We start from the raw sequence: 25,502 nt of genomic DNA, 5'->3' as shown, positions 1-25,502 counted from the left end.
CCATCGTGTAGAAAAGGTACGAATACTGTACTGCATTCAATGCTTATTTTATACAATTTACAGGTATGAGTCATGGACTTCCTGGCTTAGGACCACAACCAAATCGTATGCAATTTACGCCACAACCTGGTCAACCACCACAACAGTCCCAACAGCAACAACAGTCACAACAACAGCAGCATTTAGTGGTTGGTCCTCCTGGACCTAGTCCAAATAGTACTGCCAGTACACCCCAGGGACCCCCAGGGAGCATTGTGACAGTTTCTGGTCCAGGACTGTCACCATTTGGCCAGCCTTTGTCACAAGTAAGTATGGAAATTAAGTAGGCTAAATTGCTGGTTGACTTTTTTTATTTCTTTTCTCTTTTTAATCTGCTACAAAGACTTCTTCAATTGTTCAAAATGAATGTGTTTGCCATGAGAATTCATAAATATTCTGCAGGTAGAGAGTTCAGAATACTACCGTAGTTCGTATGTAGACACCACCTGAAAGTAGTTTGTCTCGTAATATTGAAAGAGTAGTTTCGACACTGGTCCCCCTTCCCCTATTTGTGGACAATCAATCATTGTTATAGAGTTACAGTAAAACTCCGTTTCAACAGTCTTATTTTTAAGGAATGATTTCAGTAAACCTAACAGAACTACTGTAAAAACAATGTAATTGATTCCTACTTTTAAGCAATCCAGCTTTAACAAAAATCTTGATTCTAAGGAATGCATTTTAATGCATTTGCGAATTTGCAACCCATTCAGCAATATTTCGAACATATTTCAAATATTTGTGATTGATTTCTGTAAAAGGTATGGTCACACCAGTGTGGCACTAGCAGCAATACTTTGCAATCAAAAATATGCATTGCTGTCTTGATTGAAAGTTTGTTTGTAGAAATGTTATTATGTTTGCTTATGAAAATTGTAAATTAATTATAGCACTCAGAATACATTATTGATGTTATTGTAATTTTGTGGAAGTATATTGTATGTTTACAAAAGTTTATTTTTAGTGTGTGCTAATAATAAATGTAATGGATATCAGGGGCGAATGCTAGTCACGAAAGTTGGGCTTGCTCTTTTATTCACAGGGGAAGATGGGAGGATATAATAATTCATAATTAATAAAAATAATCAGACCCACATAAATAATTTATTTTATAATTATGAAATCATTATGAGTCATGGACCATATTTGCCTATCAGATGTAGAAGTTCGATATAATATAACAAACATGGCCAACAAATAGTTTATTTAGTTTTTTCGACCCTGCCAACCAATGCATATTGTTGTATTGAGCACATATTCTCTATAATGTCTGTCTTCTGTTGAATAGTCCTTCGGGAAAATGGATTTAATAATAAAGTTTTAATAACACACAATTCCGAACTCATTGCAATACTTCAAATTAATGTTTAAGACTTAATAATACATGCAGCAGCTAACATATGCATTCCGCTCATACAATTACATTGCACTCGCAAATCACAGCACATACCCGCTGTGAATACTGCTCTGTGTAACATTAAATAGTTTTTGGTGTAGCTCTTGGACCAGAGCTTCAAACAACACATAACACAAGCATGTGCACCTAGGACGGACCTGTAAGAGTCTTTCATTTATACTTTCAGCTTATCCTTTCTTATACCGGTATTAAGTGAAAACCTCTTTTAGGAAGAACCTGCATTTAAGGAAAATATAATAATTAGTCTCCTTGTTGAAAAGGGGTTGTACTGTACTTGTATAACGAGAAGCATAGACTTTATTTCCCTTTTACTTTTATATAATCATTTTCTTTCTTTACATTTTTATTATTTTAATTAATTTGATTCATTTTAAACCATTGGCAAGAACTTTGTTTAATCTTTTTCAAGAATACTTGTTTGCTTTTATTTGTTTAGCTCGCAAAAAAAAAAAAATCCAATTATTTTGATTTTGAATTATATTTACATCATAATGTACAAAATATATTAACAGTTCATGATTTTTATGCATGTGATACTGTATTATGTTTCATTCTTAGAATTGTAATAAATATATATGTATATATTTTTTTTGTTATATTTAACGAGTACTGCCACATTCAAGAGCTGCAAATCTTATAGGATTGTTTTAATTTACAGGGTCCACCACCTAATATGACAATGGCTTCTGCCACATCGGCTACCAATGTAGCAGCAGCTGGTCAATATGCAGCCAACAGTAGTGTTGGGACTACGGGGAGTGGTGGTGTCAGTGCTGGTGGAGTTCCCAGCAGTCCTGCTGCTCCTAGTCAGCAACAACAGCAGCAGCATCAGTTCCCAGACTTGATAAAGACTCGTCTTGCGGTAGCAGCTGCAGCAGCCAACTCAAGTACTGTTCAAACACAGGTATGTATTGAGTGTGAAGCATATAAAAGTTGGAGTTCGAAATCTAACAAGTTCTATTATGTAAAGTAGGATACATGGTAATTTGTATGATGTTTTCAAATTGAGGAGATAAGTTTATCGTTAATTTTAAGTTACTTACGTACAATATATTAAACAAACGTAGCATTAGTATACTCTCTCTCTCTTTACATCTAGAAATAGTTCATATTTAAATTTCCTAATATCAATTAAACTCTTCGAGAATTGAATTGAATTGAAAGAGGAGAATTGGGAGGACAGATTTAAAAGGTACGCAAAACGCGTCCTTGCAGGGACTTGGGGGCTGTAAGAAACTAAATATGTGAGCTCCAAGCCTGTTGGCCACTAGTCTCACTCTGGATTACGCTGCTCCACTGAAGGAGTTCTAGAAAATTTTGAAGGGGAAAAACCGAAAATGGGTGTAACCTCTTAGGTACCACATACGCGAGGGGATGGAAATGTGATCAAAGTGATCACGGGATGGGACGAGGAAGAAATGGCTGGTGTAAATCTGCACATTGAAATGAACTGTGTCATTTCGCAGTGCAAGAAGAGTCTAGAAGACTCGTTTGTTTTCCGTTAGGATGGCAGGTGTTGTGTTACACGCTGAAAGGGACTTTGCCATTTCGCAGTGCAAGTGGAGTCGTGAAGACTCTGTCATCTGTTGTTCGATGACTAGGCAGGCGAAGGCCGTCAGAAAGAGCACCGTGAATTCTGAATCTGCAATTTGAAAGGTTCCCTGTCCTTTCGCATTGCGACTAAATGAGTGCCCTCGCACATTTGATACATAATTTATAGGTTCTGAACTCGTTACGTCGTTTGCTAGAAAAGGGGGAATATATGGGGAAGGGCATATAGGTCCGTTGCCCATTTCTTTTAGGGCTCATGCCGACATTTGTCTTACGCCTTAGGAAAACTACGGAATACCTTAGGCAGGATGAGTTGTCTCATATAAGAGACTAGCTAATTTGGCTATTAGGTAGGAGGTGATTGATTGTCTTGAGCCTTGTTGAATCGTCTCAATTTAGAGACCAACCATTTGGCTTTATGGTGACTCAATTATGAAGAGATAGCCAGGGAGAGATGTAATTATTAATTAATTTAGTGTAGGAAAGTTCAGGATAACAGGCAGGGTTTGGAATTGAACGGGTTACATCAGCTTCTTGTCTATGCGGATGACGTGAATATGTTAGGAGAAAATACACAAACGATTAGGGAAAACACGGAAATTTTACTTGAAGCAAGTAGAGCGATCGGTTTGGAAGTAAATCCCAAAAAGACAAAGTATATGATTATGTCTCGTGACCAGAATATTGTACGAAATGGAAATATAAAAATTGGAGATTTATCCTTCGAAGAGGTGGAAAAATTCAAATATCTTGGAGCAACAGTAACAAATATAAATGACACTCGGGAGGAAATTAAACGCAGAATAAATATGGGAAATGCGTGTTATTATTCGGTTGCGAAGCTCTTATCATCCAGTCTGCTGTCCAAAAATCTGAAAGTTAGAATTTATAAAACAGTTATATTACCGGTTCTTCTGTATGGTTGTGAAACTTGGACTTTCACTCTGAGAGAGGAACATAGGTTCAGGGTGTTTGAGAATAAGGTGATAAGGAAAATATTTGGGGCTAAGCGGGATGAAGTTACAGGAGAATGGAGAAAGTTACACAACACAGAACTGCACGCATTGTATTCTTCACCTGACATAATTAGGAACATTAAATCCAGACGTTTGAGATGGGCAGGGCATGTAGCACGTATGGGTGAATCCAGAAATGCATATAGAGTGTTAGTTGGGAGACCGGAGGGAAAAAGACCTTTAGGGAGGCCGAGACGTAGATGGGAGGATAATATTAAAATGGATTTGAGGGAGGTGGGGTATGATGATAGAGACTGGATTAATCTTGCACAGGATAGGGACCGATGGCGGGCTTATGTGAGGGCGGCAATGAACCTTCGGGTTCCTTAAAAGCCATTTGTAAGTAAGTAAGTAAGTGTAGTTAAAGGGGTCATGGGGATATGAGCGCAGGTCCGTGGCCCATTTCTTTTAGGGCTCATCCCGACATTTGTCTTAGCGCCTTAGGAAAACCATGGAAAACCCTTAAGCAGGATGAACAAAGCAAAAGTTATAGATGAGCCACTGCGTATGTCACAGACAGCAAAAGAAAGTACTGTACTGTATTTCTTCTTTAATAATTCCGAGAAAATACGAAGGAAGGTGGCATTATTGCAAAGAAGGGATTCTTCAAGAATAGAATGGAATTCAGATTGTTTGTAGACCATAGAAGTAACAATCCGAACTCAAGTATATTCAGATGAAATTTATAAGTACTTAATTTAATTTCAAATTATTTAACCAGTTAATCACAGCAGTTGTATTTTAATTTCTTTAAAATTATTTTAACATAAAATCCTCCCCTAATTGTGTTTCCAAGTTGTTATATGTTATTACATTTTCCCATTTATTACTGAAATATGTGTCAAACGTCAAAAGAGGAGAAATATGTTGCAAGAGTTTTAAGAATACTTGGACAGGACAACATGATAGTAGCATATAATGGTTATTTTCTTGGTTGTAATATGGGTTGCCAGAAATTTGTAATATCTTTCTACATCTACTGTGAGTTGAGACACTGAAAGGGTTAACCACTTTGGCTGTTATGTCTTTCAATTTGAATTACCTCTCCATTTTAATTTCTCATTTCTGAAATACATTTTTTAAAACAGAGGAAATGCAATGGAATTTCATCCATCATATTTGAAGAGAGATGATAAAGGCAATCGATGTGGGAAAATGACTGACGTGACAAACTATTTAATAATGATGATGATGGTGGTGATAATAGTGCACTTTTTCCATAAAAATAAGTACGGTACTTTTACAGCTACTTCTTTTCTGCAGAAGAAAGTTTTTGAAAATTGTTTTGTTGAAACTTCACATTCCGGGCCGAAAAGAATCCTTTACACTTTCAGCTGTTATTTTGTTCACCAATATTATATGCATAAAAGAAAATTTTGACTTTCGTAAATGCATTGTATACCCTGGGAAAATTTTGTACAATTTGGATTCGTCTTCATCTTCCTCTTCCTGTTCCTCACCGGACCCTTTCTCTTTGCAGTGATCAGATCACACAGCTCGTCTTCTATAGTGGAGTCTTTGTTTGTAACAAATTTACTGTCTAGAGGTGCGTAATCATCGAGACTGGATTAATCTTTCTCAGGATAGGGACCATTGTCATCAAAAGTGATTGCTGGGATTATAAACTGTTATAAAAAAAGTACTTAATGGATATACACATGTGGCGTCTCAAAATTGTCAGAAATGTGGAGTGGAAGCGGCTGTAAGACTACACTGATCAAACCGTTTTCTTTGTTTTCAGTGTGAGTAGTATGTTCAATACAAGGCTGAGTTTGTGTGCGGTATGCTGAAATGAAATCGGTTGTGGCAGTGCCAGTTTTTCATGCATTAAATGGAATGTTCCAAAGGATCAGGAAAGACCCAGTGATCTAGAATTTCGGCTTAATGTACCTTTCTAAATGATTTTTCATTCCTTTGCAGCCAACATCTTCAAAACGAATATATTTTTTAAAAATAAATTTTAACAAGATGGTGGGCTTATGTGAGGGCAGTAATGAACCTCCTGGTTCTCTAAAAGCCATTTGTAAGTAAGTAAGGAGGAAAGAAAACAATCTGCAGAATGGCAAAATACACTCTACTTAACAGTTATAGACTTCGAAAGAGCATTTGACTCTGTCAATAGACATGTTATTTGGCAAACCTTAAAGGAGTATGGCATTCCACCAAAAATTATTAATATTATTAAAGACATGTACCAAGGTTCCAAAGCACAGATAATACATGAATGTAATCTCTCAGAAACTATAGAAACGAAATCTGGAGTAAGACAAGGGTGTTCTCTCCCCAACATTGTTTCTGATGGTGTTAGATAGAACTATGAGAAGGGTTATAGGAAAAAGGAAAAGAGGAATTCAATGGGATATTAACAATCGTCTGGAAGACCTTGACTTTGCTGATGATATATGTTTGCTAGCACAGAGATTTAGGGATATGGAAGCTAAAGTTGAGAAATTACAAGAGGAAATAGGAAATGTTGGATTGAAGATAAATTCCTCTAAGACAAAACAGATGAGGGTAAATTGTAATAATAAAAATAAATTGACAGTAAATGATATAGAAATAGAAGAAGTGGATACTTTTCTATACCTGGGAAGTGTGGTTACAAAAACAGGTGGAGCGGAAGAAGATGTGAAAAGATGTATTCGGCTAGCAAATGGAGCATTTGTACAGCTATATTCCATATGGCGGAATAACAACATCTCATTGAAGACAAAGCTCAGACTGTTTAACACAAATGTAAAATCAGTCCTCCTCTATGGTTGTGAAACATGAAAAATTACGAATGTAATAAATAAAAAGATATAGACGTTCGTCAACAGATGTCTGAGACGTATTCTAAGTATAAGATGGCCTTAAATAATAGCGAATGAAGAACTCTGGAGAAGAATTAACCAATCACAAATATGTTACCAAATAAAACAAAGAAAATGGAATTGGATAGGCCACACGCTGAGAAAGCCAGATGGAGCTATTGAGAAGACTGCAATTGATTGGAATCCACAAGGAGTAAGGAAGAGAGGACAGCCTAGAAAAACATGGAAACGATCAATAGAGGAGGAAGTGGAGAGATGTGGGAAAAGCTGGAAAGAGGTGAAACAGATGGCTGGCGACAGACTACACTGGAGGAACTTTACTGCTGCCCTATGTTCCACCTAGGAACAACAGGATATAAGAAGGAGGAGGAGGAGGAAAGAAACAGAATCTTGCATATTATGGCAATTTGAAGAAAGAAATGAGGATGTTAATTAGGAAGAGCAAAAAGAGAGTGCAAATCAGGAGGAAAACATAATATGGAATGTTGTTAAGGAGTGGTAGGAATATTCTTTGAGACAGATTTGCTATGTTGAGGAGAGATTATAGAGATGGCCATGATTGTTACGAGAAATGGTTCTGTTATTGATGTACATTGTTATAGTTTGAGTTTCGAAATGAAATGTTCACTTACATTAATACTTAGTACTACATATTAATACAGTTACAATGTAGGTAACACAGATTGGTGCAGTTGGTATAGCGCTGGCCTTCTGTGGCCAAGGTTGCAGGTTTGATCTCAGCCCAGGTCGTTGGCATTTAAGTGTACTTCAGTGCGACAGGCTCATGTCACTAGATTTAGTGGCATGTAAAAGAACTCCTGTGGGACAAAATTCCGGCACACTGGCAATGCTGATATAACCTCGGCAGTTGCAAGCGTCATTAAATAAACCACAATTTTTTGACAAATTTACTATCACTAGGAGTATGTTCCATTCCTACAATATAGTTATAATCTTCATGGATTCAGAATCAACTCAAAAAACGCAAATGAATGAGATTTGCATAACATTGTGCTGCTCACATTTAGAAGACCTGCATGACAGTACATTTCTGTAGCATAGAATAGAGAGAATGATCATGCTTATTAAGAATTATTGTATCTTTATACTTATTCTTGTGTAAAAATGAATTGAACGATTTTTGCAGAGTGGTTATGCAATTTTTATGTAGCTAATTTAATAGTGAGCAATTGTAAAAACAACTGTACTGACATTTCCTTTTCTTTCTTTTTTTTTTTTTTTTTTTTTTTTCCCCCCCTCTCTTTGTTTCTAGTCACAGTCTGCTGCATCACCATTTGGTCTTCAGAACCAGTTTCCTCCTACTTCAACCTCGACGACAATTTCTGGTAATAGAGTTCCTCTTCCTCCCCCTGTCTCTACCCCTACCTCTGCTTCATCAACGTCTGATGTGCAGATTACCTCCTCACTCTCCTCTCAAGTTCAAGCGTCTGCCTCCGTTTCGACATCTGGTGGTCCGTCTCCTTCACCAAATGTAACAAATGGAAATCTTCCTCAGCCCCCTTCATCAACGGCTGTCACAACACCATCATTAGTTCCTCCAAGTTTACTTCAACAACCGGCGGCTACAGTACCTGGAACAACAGTTGTAACACAACAGCCATCTATGCAGAGCAATTTAGTGTCAGCTACTGCCAACTCCACAACTAACTCCACTTCGACAGCAACAGCCACGATGAATCACCAACAACACCTAGCTAGTTTGGGCAAGGGCATGTCCAGTGCAGAACGTGCTAGTTTGGTAAGAAGTAACTCATCCAGCATGTCGAGTCAGATGGCAGCCATCACTGCAGCTCTAAACCAGGTATGTTAAATTGAGTTGTCTTACCCATTTCACGAACATATGAGTAGTTTAATATCAAAGAGGGACATCTGTCGTCTCCATAGTTTTGATCTAGAGGTAATTTTTTTAATTCACAGTGTTCTTTGTAATATTTAACACAATTTATTTTATAAATATAGTGTTAGAGCTTCCATATGGTTTAACTATAACTGGAAAGAGCATGAAAAATTGTATAAAAACCACAGCTATCTAAATTTCGATTGAGGTCAGATGTCCGTCTTTGATATTAAGCTACTCATATTATGATGTTTAGATATTTATAATACTTAAAATTGGCAGACAAAAAAAAAGCAATTAAAACATGAAAAAATTATGTAAATTAAAAAGGGCACAGTAGGTAGGCAAAGAAGACAATTAAAAACATAATAAGATACTGTAAAGTTTCAAAAGACATTCAATTGTCTAAATACGTGATAATTATGCAGCACATCTTGTTATTGGTTGCACTTTACAACATGGTAAATTTTTAGATTTTCTGATGTTTAACCATTACTGCGCCTATGTTGGCGTTAGTCCGCCACTGAAATATATCAGCGTTTCCTACAATGTTTATGAACACTCCGAACTCAGAGCAAGGGATGCATGTTGCGTCAGTATGCTATTGAGATTACGATCTGTGTGGTGGTGTTATTTTCGTGTGAATTAGAATTTTTTTCCTGTGCTCTGAAATATATTTTAGAAGTGGCTGCAAAAGTTTTTTCTCTCTCAATTAATAACACTCAATAAAAGAATTATATTCCAATGGATACCATACCATTGTGGAATCCTGGGAAACGAGAATGCGGATGCTTTAGCAAAGAAGGGCAGCACTGCTACTTACAGACCTGTTACTAAATCTACGTATTACTCTGTGAAAAGATTTATTAAATCTACATACTTAGACTTCAACAAACAAAATTTGATAACACAATCTCAAGTGAAAAAAATGGAACACTCCGCATCATAATCCACAGTTAATTCCTGATTTACCACGCAAATCATCTGTAGCTGCATTTAGATTGGCAACGGGCCGTGACTGTTTGGCCAAGCATCTGCATAGAATTGGAATATATCAGTCTTCTAACTGTCCATTGTGCAACTCAAATCAAGAAATGGATTCGGAACATCTCAAAATCTGTGTGTCAGTGGCTGACCATGACAATATCTTTGAAAAATATTGGAGTGCAAGAGGTCAAATGACTTTATTGTCAAATGCCTGGCATTAGAAAACAACAACAAGCTTTTTCGTTCATCACAATGGCGTCTATGAGTGGGAGTGTTGTCAAGAAAACAAAACATGTAGTGAAAAAAAAAAAACAACAACAAGACTTTGGGCGACGATGAGATGCATGAAGACTTGCATGGAGATTGGGAAACTTTTAGTGATGATTCAGACATTGAACTAATTGAAGACAATGACTCTGATTCTCAAGTAAGTGTAGCCATTTTGAGTGACAGTACAGACGATTGTGATGACAATCAGTCCAGTTCAAGTGATGTTGAAGATGATGGTGATGGTAAAATAGACAATGTTGATTGTGATAGTTGGGATCGTTGGGGTGCTAATGGCAGTGTCTGTCAAATCGAAAGTCCATTAAATCAGACATTTTTTAAAACAGTACTATAATTTAAGCATATTAATGTTACATATTAAATGTACTTACCGTTTTTCTGATGCTGACATAATAACAGATCACCACATCATACAGGACTAATGCACATTTTCACCTCAGAATATACGGTGTGCTTCAGCTGGCAACCAAATCATAATGACAATTTCATAGTGCAAAATTGCATCATCGCGTCATAGAGATCTACAGTTTATCTCACTATATGAGCCATGTTTCTGCTTGTGACCACAAATAATAACATTTTTAAATTAAAAATACAATAGATCTAATAAAAAGACTGCAAAAATTGTCTGTTAAATCGAAGGTTTGCTGTATAGGATAGAAAAATTTTCTTCAAGTCAAGCAAGTAATATTACAAAGAAACATTAGTGAAATTTTGGGAATAACTTTATTCATATTTGTTCAGACTACAGCACAGATGTATCAGGCGGCTCATTCCTACACTTGACGAGTCTCTCCATTACCTTGCACTTGCATAGTCATTTCATGGGACTTACAAAAATTTCTCCATTGCATAATCGAAAGTTTCCCGCGAATTTTTAGGAGAGCCACAGTAGATAGTCTTCTGCATTTATCTATAATGCTTGCTGTCTCATGGAGTATATTGACAAGGCTATAGATTGTTGTATGACTTGGCACGTTATCACCTAGTGATCTTTTCTGAAATCGTCATTGAACTATGGGGCTGAATTTCAAAATTGGTATCAGAATGTTACCAAGAACTAAACAGTCTCGTTCCACAATGCAGTTGAACTGTATTGGGTGCGTAGTCATAAAGGATAAAAGGCATTGAGATAGCTGACACTCTGGCCAAGAAAGGAACTCAGACCTCGTTTATAGGGCCAGAACCCACCTGCCGTAAAAGCCAAATCCACTGTACAAAAATGGGTTTCAAATGAATCTTATAAAAGATGGAGAAAGATTCCCAGAACTAAAGTCTACAGTCTAATAATAATAAGAAAGCCTAGTAATAAATCTCACCAATATTAAGATTGAATTAAAAAGAGCTGACTGCTTCCTAACTGGACATAGTGCTTTCAAAAAACACCTTCAAACAATAGGAAGGTTCAGAGGAAACTCAAACTGTCATTTATGTAAACAAGCTGATGAAACAACAAGACGTCTACTAATGGATTGTGAGGCCTCAGAGTGAAAAAGATATCTAATCTTTGAACAAAAAGTGAACTCTGATTTGGTGAAGCAGATAATACATCTAATTAAAGATGTAGAATCTAACTTCTCAGTCAATAATTAGAAAGAGCACAAAAAGCCAAGGCTGAGGTGCATTGGGGTAAACTGACTTCCAATTCTAATCATAATCTTAATCAATGGGGCTGAATTTGTTAACGCATAATTTATAGGTTCTCATGTAAAAGGGGTTAAGTATGAATTGGGCTAAAATGGGATAAGTACAGATTTGAACTCACCATGCTTACTTCTTTCTTGTGTCATTCTTCCATTGATGATGCAGTTACAGTGCTCCGTATTTTATGAGAAGGGGGTTAATGTTCAGCACCAAAGGAGAAAAGTTCACATATCTTACAATTTGACTTAACCCCCTTTACACAAGCATGCGCGAATTATCATATGGGCTATTCCATCTCAAATCGACCGAAATATAGAGAAAATTGACCTTGCAATTCTTAAATACAATGAAACTTTTTCTGTCCATAGACAACTATGATACAATGCTTTGTGCAAAGTTTGAGGCATCAGAACTTCATAGTGTTTAAATTAAAAATATTTAAATTTATCGTATTTTTATATAATTAGCAACTTTAAACTGTTGTGGCTCCGAAACCCTTTCACCCAATGATCAAAATCATGGTTTATTTTGATGCTGAAAAGTTAAAGTTTATATTGACATGTAAACAGTTTTTCTTACTTTTTATGGAAGTGGAGAAATTTAGATTTTTCTTCATTAAGATGCCTTTGCCCACAAAAAAAAAAATATTTTTAAAATATATGGTTAGATTCCGCATTGAAAGTACAAATAAACACATATTTTTTACTGGTGCACCGTTGATAAAGTATTGAAAATATCAAATAAAGAAAATAGTACGCGCGTGAGCTAACCAGCTGATTGTGAGGCAGGATCTAGCCACGGGAAGCAAGGCCAGGAGACAAATATGTGATGTTTCGTCTAGTAGCGCATGGCTGGGCTAGCTTTATCACAGGTTTTCATAAACACAGGAGTAAAATGACTCCCAACTCTCGCTTATCTTCAACTCTCGGCCAGTGTGAGCGGTACTGCGCCGTTCAAGTCCAGGCGTGTGAAAATAACCTATTTAATACCCTCGAAACTTATTGCCGTGACACTAAGCAAACAATGCCGAATCCCTCTTAATAATGCAAGGTTTTTTCTCAATATTTTTTTACATTTTTACAAATGGGCAAAAAGCCTAAAAGTAGGTAAAATCAGATTATCTCTCTCTGTATACAGTAAAAATAAGGATTACTTCTTATCATAACCTACCAAATGTCAGCTTCAAAATGAGCTCTCATTCAATGTTCTGCAGCAAATGGTTCCAGAGTTCTGAGCACTGAAAGAGGCTTGTTTTTCTAAAATACGCTAAATTTGTCGCTCAACAATACGAAAACCGTTTGACTTTCGATAGTATATTTTTACAAATGCACTCTTCTCAACACCTTGTATAAATAGGGAAAAAATTAGGGTATAAAAAATGCGAAGTTTTTTACTGATCGATTTCATATGGAATAGCCCGTACATAAACACTCTGTAAAGAGCTATATCTATATACCATTTTATACTAAAATTTAATAATAGTAATATGAATAGAACTGTATTGACTTACTCAAGACTCCAGATGACTCATGAGCTGACATAAGGAACCAGTGATGCATTATTAGCAATCGCAAGCCTTCTGCATAACTGGAGCCTGCTTTCACTTAGATTGAACATGAGTTGGCCTTTGGAGCTAGTGATGCTTCATTACGATAGCATGTTTTTTGCATAACTGGAACCTGGGAGCAACTTAGGTGGCAGCCAGGTTGCCGCATTTTGACTCCGCTGCAGTCTATTAGCCAGTACTTTCTTTGTTATGAATGAAGAATCAATGATTTATGTACATTTAAACGGATTGATTTGAAAGCAGAACAGCAAGGGCACTTAATAACGTTCTAGCTAATAGTGTAGGCCTACTTACATTAGATAGCAATTGCTTTTGCATGGTATTATAAATCGTTGTATACAAGGACTAGTATTGATTTTCTTCTTCTTCTTCTTAAAGAAACCTGACTGAAATAGTCGATCTGGTAGCTACCAGACTGTGCCTGTTTTTTCAGAAGTAGAATATAATATTATATTATATTATTATTATTTTCTCTTAATATGATAATGTACTTTCGTACTTAATAGTGATAATTTTATTTAATTTCTCTTTCTTTGTGTAATTTTTTAAGAGTACAAATTATTTGTGAAGTAGATATCTTATGTATTTTATGAAGTCGCTTTTTAGCGTGAGTACATGTTTATATTTTTGATTTCAGGATGATGATAGTCCACCTCCTTCCACAAAAGGTAAATTAGATAACATTAAATCAGAACCAGATGATAGCATAAAGATGGAAATGAAAGCACAACGTAGTGATAACAGTGTGGAAATGAACCATCGTAGTGAAAGCGGGGGAAAGGGGATGAATATTTCAGACTCAATCAAGACAGAACCTAAGACTGAGCCCATGGATGAGGGCAACACCACCTCCGACAACTCAGCCACAGTAAAGGGTAAGTTGAAGCATTAGAAATAATGGCCTACTTTTGTTCAGAGTTGCCTCAGATGTACAGTATATAATAATAATGGTTTATTTAATCTGGCAGAGTTAAGGCCATGCGGCTTCTCAAATACTCAACCAGGAGTAAAACTACGATACAAAAACACTACAAATTTACAAAGTACAGCACACACACACAAAATTGAAGTAGATAATCATAATATAATGTAAACAACAAGTCAGTAGAAATCAGACATAATATATAACCAGAGATCAGAACTTTGGCAGAATGCCTTTTTAAATGTGTTAAATCTGTCTTCATTTTGAAAGTAAATCTGTACGAATTATACCTTTGTGATTGAAACATCACAGTTTTATTTTGCCCTTTTCTGCCTTTTTTAATGTAAATGCCTAATTTACAAAATAAATGCTTTTTTTTTTGCCTTTATTTGATTATTTGTCTATTATTAATTTATTATTAAAAATTGCCTACAGGTATATTTTAATTTATTTCTATAAGCGCTACAATGAAAGTGACTTCACCGAATATATATTATTGTCTTTCAGTCAATTCATATTCTCTTTGCAACAATGAGTGCTGCCGTGCAAAAATGTATAACAGTAAGCGTTTTAATTATCACTTGTGTTTATTTGACAAGGCAACAATGAGTGCGGGTCTAACATTATTTTTAATGGTTATTTTTCTTTCAGTTTTCATTGCGACGTTGTTGTAGCTAGCTAAATATTTCATATCGCAACATATCAGTACAACTAAACACAAAAATGCACTTTCCAAGGCTACTGGGAAGAAGATTTGAAGAGTCCACTGCAAGAATGATGGATGTCATTTGGAATACATTTTGCAGGAGAAGCAATTGAAAGTTTGAAATGCTTAGCTCCCAAAGCTTAACTGTGATTTTGCGATCATTGCTGGACTATGTCAAAAATATGAAATAGGCCAAAAAGGGAAATATCAAAGGAGTGGAGTTCGAGCCAGTGCCATGGATTTGAGCCTCAGCATAGCTCAGTGGTAGAACACCCAGTGTATAGAACTGGGGGTCCTGGGCTCAATCCCCAGCACCAGAGCAAATTGTTCCCTGTTATTAATAAATTATTAATAAACAATCTTCATTTGTCTAGTTTTAAATACATTCAGGTATTCAAATGTTCACCATTTATTTCTTATTGAGATTTACAGTGTCCCCAGTGTTCTTAGTGGAACTCATGTGGCCTCAGTTTTGTTGCTTGTAATTTATCAGACAAAAAATGATCTGGATGTAACTTTTTCGTGGTGATGTTTCATTTAGATTTATATTTGGGAAGGAATAGTTCACATAAAAGTCTGGGCTGTAGTTATATATGTTTATCTAGGAAATATTAGCATATCAGAAGGGTTTTGTGAAATTGCAGACTGATTCACTTCAAAAATTACATATTTTTGGTTCAGATTGTTGCCATAATTTGAATGGATACAATATTTACGTATTCAATCTGATTATTTGCAGAGGAAACATCTATAAAAGAGGAGCCTATGACACCAATGTCTACATCTAGTATAGGCGAAGGTGTTGGTGCTAGTTCAGACGTCAAGCCACCTGTTCCTGAACCGATTCAAGCTGCTCCAGGTGGAGATAAAAAGAAAAAATGTTGTAAGTTAATCTTCTGTCTGTATAAACTTCAATTGATAATTGAAGGGCTTGGTGGAAAAAAAGGAGTTAACCCACACTTTTATGAAAACTGAGAAAATGTGTGTATCACACTCCGTATTAGTAGTTTTACCGTTCACATCGGATAGTATTTGTAGGAGTAAAAATAACTGCACAATATCCACAGCTTTTTATTCCAACCACATTCCAGTGTTATATTTCTGAAGAAAAAAGTAGTTAACCCTCATTAAAATAGCAGATGGTAGAGACGAAATGTAGTGTTTTAGTGATACATGAAATAATTTTTACACTGATGATAGTGTTAATGATCCAAATTACACTGCAGATTCTTTTGATAGCAGAGAAGATTCACCAAAGATATGTTTAATACCATAATTTCAATAAAATATGTTTTGTGGCGTAACACCTTCTTCCCTTGGAGACAATGTACCAGTGGATGTTTACACTTTTAGGTAATGAACTATAGCGATCTTGAATAACAATTATTATTTTGTGCATGACTGCCATTAATTTGCAATATATATATTGTTTGATTAATGATTTAAGGTCTATAGATTCCTCAGAATTCTATGTTAATTATTTAGGTCGTAAATCCATCTTGACTTGATCTGTTATTGAGATACGAATTTTATTTTCTTTCTTGTAGCCAGAAATGTATATTTCGCGAAGTATAGAGCAAAACCCTCTGAAAGGTTCAGTAAGTAGAAAGAGGAAGCATAATGTTGAAAATTGGCGGTCAATTTGGAATCTAATTTGATTTAGTCGACCTGGTATTGCATCAGCTTTGACACCAAGTCTTGGGATTGTTCATAAATGTAACATCAAATGTCGTTACAATAATTCGAACATAAATCCTGCGGGACAAAATTCCGGCACATCTGGCGACGCTGATATAACCTCTGCAGTTGCGAGCGTCGTTAAATAAAACATAACATTTAACATCGAATATAGATATTTATATGTAATATGCTCGATTTTCAAAAAGAATAAGGGAAATAGAAGAAAAGTAAAGGCCAGCAATAAGTTATATCTCAGAAGAAGATTATAGCACCTAGGAAAGTAGGCATTTCTTATTCGTGAACAGAGTTATTCGGCTTTTCATTTTCCTTACAAAGATACTTAGAGCCAATCTCATCAACAGTAGAAAGCACGCTGGTTTACTGGCACTTGATTTTTCCAGAATATCACTCATTCTATGAAAAGTTACTCTCATCAGGAAGAGCTATTCCTGATAATGAACCTGAAATGCTCGATGACAGCAGAATGAATAATCAGATGAAGTAGAACACATAATATGTGAACTAAAAGCTATAAAATATGTGTTACATAGTGCATACAATTCATTCATAACAACTGTCAATCCATGCAATATGTTTAAAAAGTCTGAGGGGAAAAAGGAGCTAACCCAGTTTTGTAATTCCTTCTCCTTTTAGGTATTATTTTACTTGCCTTAAAAAGAGAATTTACATAGAAACTCTTTCCCCAACAAAACTGAATATTTCACGTAATACTTCAGCAGAGTTCCATTCACATTCACACACAATCCTGAATTGTAGGATTTTTTAAACTTTCAAATCGGTTTTTCTCGAAACTAACTTACTGAGGGTAGCTCCTTTTTTCCCCCTCAAGCCCTTCAATTCTATTTTATTTAAAATTAATTGAAAATCTACAATTCTTAACTTTAATCCAACGCAGTACTTTTTGGACAATTGTTTAAGCAAGAAAAATTGCACCATTGTTTAAGATTATAGAATAGAACTTCTTTAATGCCAGATTTTTCCATTTTCCTCTTTTATCTTGTGAGAATGGGATTATAGGAAATTAAATGAGAAAATATTTATTTATCTTTAAATGTTGACAGTGTTCAAACCAGATGAACTTCGGCAAGCCTTGATGCCAACGTTAGAGAAGTTATACCGACAGGATCCTGAGTCTCTTCCTTTTCGTCAGCCTGTTGATCCCCAGGCACTTGGGATCCCAGACTATTTTGATATCGTGAAGAAAGCAATGGACTTGTCAACAGTAAAAAGAAAATTGGATACAGGCCAGTATTCTGATCCATGGGAATATGTTGACGATGTCTGGTTGATGTTTGACAATGCCTGGCTCTATAACCGCAAAACCTCAAGAGTATATAGATACTGTACAAAGGTAAGAGATTTATCTTTGAGGAATTTCCATCATAGCATGTGTAAGTAGTACTTACTTATTTCTATGAATTTTCCTCTCCTCCCCCGAAATATGTGCGATTATGTTATGGTGTAAAGTGCATATATATAAACTGGGGTTGCCAAAGTCGCAGTGCTGCATTTACAGCATTACGTTTTCAGCAACTACAGAAAAAGTTTAGATATATACTCAGTGTGTCTACTCGAAAAATAGAATAATAGAAAGTAGTTTATTGTATTATTGTTTTTGATATTATTATTATTATTATTATTATTATTATTATTATTATTATTATTATTATTATTCTGGATAGCCTTTTTGCCCACTTTGTAATATCCAAGAAAACATGAACAATTCTCATCTTTAACACTACCCTATTCTACAAATATCTGTGAGCGCAGATCTTCGTTTGTTTATACATTGTACATATTGCATGTTTTCAGAGAATAGCCTTTGATCAGGTTCTAAGCTGGATTGGGGAGGGGAAAAAAATCTTTTGATGATGTGGGCTGAGGGAAGAGGGGCCAACACTGTACTCATGGTCTTGAGTTACTGGCTGTGGATTTGAGAAGAATGTGAGAAAACAAAATCAAGAACTCGGTGGTCTGTCTTCTTGTTCTCTAACCTCTCGACAACGATCAATCAGATATGGAATCGGCAAGGTTGTTGAAATAATCATCTTTGAGGGCGAGTTTTTCTCAAATGTTCATGACCATGGACCAGAGGCACTCTTTTGTTGGCAGGTCAGAGTTTCCACAGAATCTTCTTCATTAATTTGAGGCATTTTTAGCGAGATTTAAGTCAGTCGAATTTGGGGGGCAAGGTATTGTCTCGATCGTTTGCTTCTGACTGAACCATTCCTGAAGTATGGAAAGGATGTTTCTCTTGCTCGAAACAAAAGCACTGTCCTTTAGTATAACATTTGCCCAGTGCTAGAATTAATCAATTAGAAGTTCTTTGTATGGCATGGTGTTGAGATCCCCCAAGGGTCTCAGCAACATTCCAGCACCATGGGAAGTCATCCAATCCAGTAATAAATAGTAACATGGGCACTTCTGTAAGTTGAAGCACCATGTGTAGACTGATACTTTGGCATTAGTTGCACATACACACAATTATTAGAATTGTCTTCTGATTCGAGCTTAAAAATCGTTACTTAAAACGTCCCTGTTGCAATCTTGGTTGCATATACCACTCGTAGCCTAATGTTTCCTGAATTTCAATACCACACTTAATGCTATTTGAATCAACATACTTGTGTTAGAGTACAGTTTCTGCTCTGATCTTCTTAAAGAATGAATACAGAAATAAACTTAATGCTAAGGTAGACTTCAGACTTAAAAGTATCTATAATTAATCAGACTTTGCAAAGCAACATCAACCATTCTATTGATAACCTTATGGTAAGACTAAAAAATTGGTTTCATTTTTCGCAGAAAGGACCATGATATAATAATGTAAACAAATTTATGTTTAGGTTTTTATTTTCAGTTCATATTTAAAATTTAATATTTATTTCAATTTATTAAGGACATTTAATTAGCTATAGTATGCAAATGTTTAATGATTACCAGCCTAAGTCGTAAAAAATATTCTGTTGGTACTCCAAAATGAAATAATGAGCTTCAAGGGACCTGTCACTCCCAAAAGGTTGCAAACCACTGCCATAAGTGAAATGTGTGCATATTAAAAGAAGCTGTTTGTAAATGAAATATTGTCATCAATTAATTGCAAACTGTCATTAATTCATCTCCTTATTGCAAGCTTGGATAATGTTTCTGTCTATTGTAAATTGAGGGAAATCTTGTGAATCAAGTTTTGTCATAGAAGATGAAATTTTGGACATCATGCTCAATATGATACTACACCTTGCAATTTTCACAGTGGATAGTGCATTTGAGTGCATCGAATTTTTTTTGAAACTAAGAAAACATGTAGTGCAGAAAAGTTGTCACTTCCCCTAATAATCAAGCACAAAAAATCATAGTTCTAGATTAAATTTTCATGTGGGCACGATGGCATCGAAGTTTTATACAAGTTATTAAAAACAAAATTAAATGATATTTTGTATTATTATTATCATCATCATCATCATCAATAACAGTCTTGGATTAGGCCTCCTGGCCTGTTCCGCTTCCAGAAGAAAGTTGATCTTTCCATCTCTTCCTTGGTCTTCTGATGTCTCATTTTCTATGATGTGTATAGTCCAATAGTCTCTTGGGTAACCTATTGTTGGGCGTTCTTAATACATGTTCATACCAATTGTTGCAGTAAGATTCTATAATATTTGTAATGGCGGTGATATTCAATTCTGTTCGGATGTCTGCGTTCCTTTTATGGTCGTAAAGAGTATATCCTGCAAGAGGTCATAGCAATCGCATTTCAGTAGCTTCTATTCTTCGAAGTTGCCCATTCGTTAATGACCATGTCTCTGTTCCATATAATAATGCCAGGACTGCCAAACTTTATAGAATTTCAAAATTGTTTCTGGTCGAACTTTCTTTAATAGGTTGATTTGATTGTCCTTAGCAGTTGCTGAAATTTGGCAAGTTTAATATCTACGTCCCTGGAGTTTATATAAGAAAGATTGCAGCCAAGATAGTTGAATGTGTTGACTTGTTCTATACAATTATTATTGATTGCAATTTTGGATCTTATTTTGTATTATTATAAAATCTAAAATCATTCGGACAATTTAAATGCATAGACAGCCGAGGAGATACTTCCAAACTGGCAATGTAGTCCAGTGGAGCAAGTAGAGAGTTGGAGGGGTTGACAGTAAGAAACTGTTGTCACACCTGCTTCCTATTTGTTGGTTGCTCTTGAGCTGTAGCTTGCAGTGGATTGTGTATGTGGTGCTTTATTGCTGTTCATGACGAAATCTACAGGAAAAACAAGAAAGAAGACATTAATCAGAGCAGATGATATTTTTGGAACCCCAAAAAAATTGGATAATAGGATGCTACCGACCTATCGAGATGTAATGAGTTACTATCTCTTCACTTGCATAGAATTAAAAGTTGAAAGTAGTAAAGAACCTGCAGTGCGTGTAATTGCAGAATAAGTTGTTTTCTTGACACAATTCTGTTTCCTTCAGAGGATGGACGCCAAAAGCGAAAATACAATCTGCACAAGACTTTCTTTTAATTTGTCCTTGTATGAAGTATGAGGGAAACATATTGTGACAAATAAAATAGTTTATACTTTCTGCTGCAAAAATACTTTCTTTCAAACCAGTAATCTGTTTCTTAATGCCATACATAAAACAGTTTTTCCTTAATGAGATGAAGCTAAGCAAGATCGAATCATTGCTATAGTCTATAAGCTCTTTCCACTTTTTTAATCATTAATGCCTTGTGTAATAATGGAATGTTTGTTAATTTAACAAACATTTGGAAAATAATCACGGACAATTAATGCTGCAGAAACAGTTCAGTGTAGACTGTGCTCGAGATGTAATTGAGAATCACAACAAAGCGAATGTTTTTCAAGACTTTGCAGGCCACTCCATTAAAGACCATTCTTTCATGTTATCAAAAACGAATTGGTTACACGTATGTTAAGGTGCGTACACACTTAGCGAACGAACGAACGGTAAACGAATGCATATGTCGTTCCTTTTGGGAAAATTCACGCCCAGAAAAAACAAAGTTCCAACCTTGTGCACACAAAATAAATTATTGGCACTGAAAAGTGATTTTTCGTAAGCATGATGTGCATTCGACAAACACAGACAAATCTCTCTTTTTAGTATTTTAAGATAATTTATTGTCAGTGAGGTATCTGTATATTGAAACTTTCCCCTGTCTTACAGTCGTACCTTAATAAAATCTTCCAGTTCCTCAATTATAGCTGTACATACTTCTAGAACAATCAGCTGTTTCGAGACTTTCAATAAATACATTAAACTTGTATATGAATTTCCTGTAGCGAGATATCGAAGTGTTAATGCTAGCCTTTCCTGCTTCTTGCTTCTCGCCACCCTGTGTGTTTCTTGGAAATTTTTGGCCCTATTTTGCACAGTAATATTTCGAAGTCTGTTTCTGAAATGCGACAGATGTTGTGAAACTGTCTCGATTCCATTCGACGTAAATCATGAAGCAAGTCAGTGCCTCTATATTGATTGCGACTTTCGTAGAGTGGCGTCTGCCACCATTGTCTTTTGGTTTTTAACTTTCTTTTTGTTAAACTGCCTATAATAGTGGCTGCACTTGCTATAATTATATTTTCGTCTGCTATAATTATATTATTGCGGATAATATGCGAACATGAATATTTTCTGGCCATTTGCTGATGATTTGTACGTTGCCCCAAACAGTGAATGAACAACGAAGTTTCGCTTCATCATTTGTTCATTGTTCGTTCACTAAGTGTGTACGCACCTATACAGATAAATACAGATATGTGGAAAAGGATGGATACACTGAAGCAGGAATACACTGCAGACCCTTCTCAAGATTTAACTCCAGCAGAAATCATATCACTTTTGACAGAGAATTACGAACCATTCGAACTGCCTGACAACAATAATTATTATACCAGTCCTCAGAATTTTCAAACATAATACTGTGACTTTTATTACAAAACAATAATGTAATTTTATTATTTCAACAATAATAATCACTTTCTACAATTTAATTCTACTCCCGTCAACAATGGGATTTCCACTCCACACAGTAACACAGTATTCGTTATTGCACTTCACAGACGACAATGACAATTTACTTGGATTATTGAGAACAACAATGAACTGTTAATTTTAACTAATGTTCTCAAAGCACTATTTACAAATCAGAACTGTCAGTTCTCAGTTCACAGTTCGTTTGCCTTGGCTAGTTCTTCTAGCTCAGTCACTCAAGTTCACAGTATCTCGAACCACAGACCTTCAGAGACAGTCCACTGAACCTCGAACTCAGATCCCCCCCAACTGCGATCCACTGCACTCAAACTCAGGACTTCGGACGCTCGCACAGCTGCGGACACACTCAAGTCGGACTCCGGTCTTGAAGCTGGCTTCACTGCTACACAAGACTGGCTGGCTTGCTGTTCACCGACTACAACAACACTGCAACTAACTAAACTGCTGCTCAAGTTCATTCGCATGTCGTATTTATAACTAAACTACAATGCTAGAAATTTCCACGGGTGTCCAGAGATAGCATTCTCGAATAATCTGGATTTCTCTCCTCTCTGCTGCGGTCGCTCTCTCCCCTCTCCTCTCTACGCCACAGCACATGCCCCAGGAAGCAGATGCGTGCACAACCTGCCCGAACCAGGCCGACCTAGCCCTTCTTCTGCCGGTCGTGAGATCGAATCTCACGTGGCTGTCACAATACTATGTGACTATCAGGCAGCTATATCTGCTATCTCAAGTTACTCAGAACTGCAGTATGTAATGATAAATTGGATTGCAAGAAACTGATTAAAATTCTCCTTGCACAACACAAGCAAGTGGTTCTGTAATGTATTTCATTCTGTTGTGGCATTGCTGGTAATGACATGTGACATAATCTTGCAAAGAAAGGCACTGAGATTCCAGTGAAGTTTCATATATCCAAGTAGCAACCATCAAACACCAAAAAGTAAAAGAGGCTCATTTCCAGCTTCTGGGGATTAAAATTAAAGAATGTTACTGGAAGGATGAAGTAAATTCGTGCCAGATTGGCCCAGAAGAGTAGCAGTTTCAAGATTCTATCAAACTACAGGTTAAGACTGTTTGGCCAAACATCTGCACCACACAAGTATATTTCAGAGTCCAGTTTGTATTCTCTGCTACCAGGGCAACAGTATGGATTCTCCACATCTTAGCAACTGTCCTGTCGTAACAAGAACAACACTGATGGATAGGTATAGGTATTGGGAGGCTAGAGAAAAAATGGTGTTTACCTTTAATTACCAACCAATTTGAGTAATTAAATAATTTTACTATATTGCATTTTTGCTATATGTATTCTTTGTATTTTATTTATTTTATTTTATTGTATTTTATTTTTAAGTTAACCTCTGCTTTGTATTCCGGATCCTAATGGTCAGTCGTAGATGTTACCAGATGTCGAAAATTGTGGAATTAGTAGCATATATTTTATTCCTCGTCATAGTGGCTAATGATGAATTCAAGAGCTATTGCATTAAATAAATACTGTAAATCAATAATTGGAAATAGCGTTATGTAATAGATAAGTTTGAATGGGTAATTTGTAATATATTGTGCCAGAATATGAACAGTTTCAAAGTTGCGTGACTATGGATGAAATTCTCCAGTATTTATTACCATTTTACTGTTAATTACATTATCTAATTTTGACGTACGTAGTTTTTTATTGCACATTGTTTTTCTTGTGCATTTCAAATATCGTTCTAATGAAAATATAAAACTAAATGCTCTATAGAAAAGATTTATTGAATTTAATTTATGAAAACAGACCTGAATTACCCAATGAACAAAAAACATTAATGTTGAACAAAACTCTATAATTTTATTAACACTGAATTTCCATTTGTGTTCAAGTATGTCAAGACAATGAGATTTTAATTTCATGAATTTTGTAGCTCTAAACATAAAATAGTTGTTAAGGGGAGAGGATGGTATTTTTTGGTGAAAAATGAGTAAATTAAAAAAAAAAAAATTCTTTAAAATACTCTGTGATATGTGTGGAATGCATACCATAACATTTTGTGGATATTTGTTCCCTTATCGGATGTTGAGTCGCCATTTTTAAACTTCCTGCGTTATGGATTTTTAAATCACTCGCCCACTTTTATTGTTGTTTCTGGTAAATTAAATTTTCAAAAAACTTTTTTTTTTTTTCCTTTAAAGTACCCTTTGATATGTATGGAATGCATTGCATAACATTTTGTGGGTATTTGTGCCCTTATCGAATGTTGAGACATCATTTTTAAACTTCCTGCGCTATGGATTTTTAAATGACACACCTGCTTTTATCGGTTTCCAGTAACTTCATTTTTTTTTGCTACATTGCCAGACAAAAATGGATATAATTTCTGAACTATTAAAGATGCATGCATGAAATTTAGAACACACATTCTTTAGACTATTAGGAAACGTTTCTCTGTAACAGAATTTTGTTAATTGATTTCATTTTAAAAATACGTCTGTTTGTTTGCAAGAAAGGAAATCAGAAAATTGTTATTAAATTTTAATTGTTTACTTTACAAACGTAGGGACTAATATCAAAATTCTGTTACAGACTGTTTGTAGAACATGCTTTTGCAAATACATTGCAAAAAACTGTTTGAATCTATCTTTAAAAATGGTTTAGATATATCGGTTTTAGTACAATCCTGCATTGGGCATATTTTTTTCAAATTTGGGCCCCCAATTTTTTTTTTTTTTTTTTTTTTTCAAAATATTTTTATTTGGTTGAGTTGCCACAGCTATGAGCTCTCTACATACAAAAAATTAATATTTTACACCAAATAGGAAAAAAGTTTTAAAAAGTACTATCCTCTCCCCTTAAATACCAGTTCACACATCCATTTAAAATGTCTGCTATTGTTATGGAATGAAGCTATATTAATTTAGACACGTAATCTAATGAAAGTTACTTGTAGAATGGCAACTGTTTTCAGATATCCTGTAAGGTGCACAGGTTACAGGTTGAAA

At 35.5% G+C, this 25,502-nt stretch overlaps 1 protein-coding gene across 6 annotated transcripts in view; it reads left to right on the top strand.

Moving 5' to 3' along the window:
- nej (nejire) overlaps positions 1 to 25,502 on the top strand; it is a 304,634-nt gene that overhangs the window by 192,003 nt on the left and 87,129 nt on the right. For all 6 annotated transcript variants that reach the window (XM_069841285.1, XM_069841284.1, XM_069841283.1 and 3 more), the window contains 6 exons: positions 64 to 305; positions 2,115 to 2,360; positions 8,110 to 8,658; positions 13,818 to 14,055; positions 15,548 to 15,691; positions 17,571 to 17,860. In XM_069841285.1, coding sequence (XP_069697386.1) covers positions 64 to 305; positions 2,115 to 2,360; positions 8,110 to 8,658; positions 13,818 to 14,055; positions 15,548 to 15,691; positions 17,571 to 17,860 — 1,709 coding nt within the window. The remainder of the gene's footprint in view (positions 1 to 63; positions 306 to 2,114; positions 2,361 to 8,109; positions 8,659 to 13,817; positions 14,056 to 15,547; positions 15,692 to 17,570; positions 17,861 to 25,502) is intronic.

The sequence above is a fragment of the Periplaneta americana genome, chromosome 12 (assembly GCF_040183065.1).
Source record: "Periplaneta americana isolate PAMFEO1 chromosome 12, P.americana_PAMFEO1_priV1, whole genome shotgun sequence".
NCBI classification, from domain to species: Eukaryota; Metazoa; Arthropoda; class Insecta; order Blattodea; family Blattidae; genus Periplaneta; species Periplaneta americana.
This window is presented reverse-complemented; position numbering and strand designations above follow the sequence as displayed.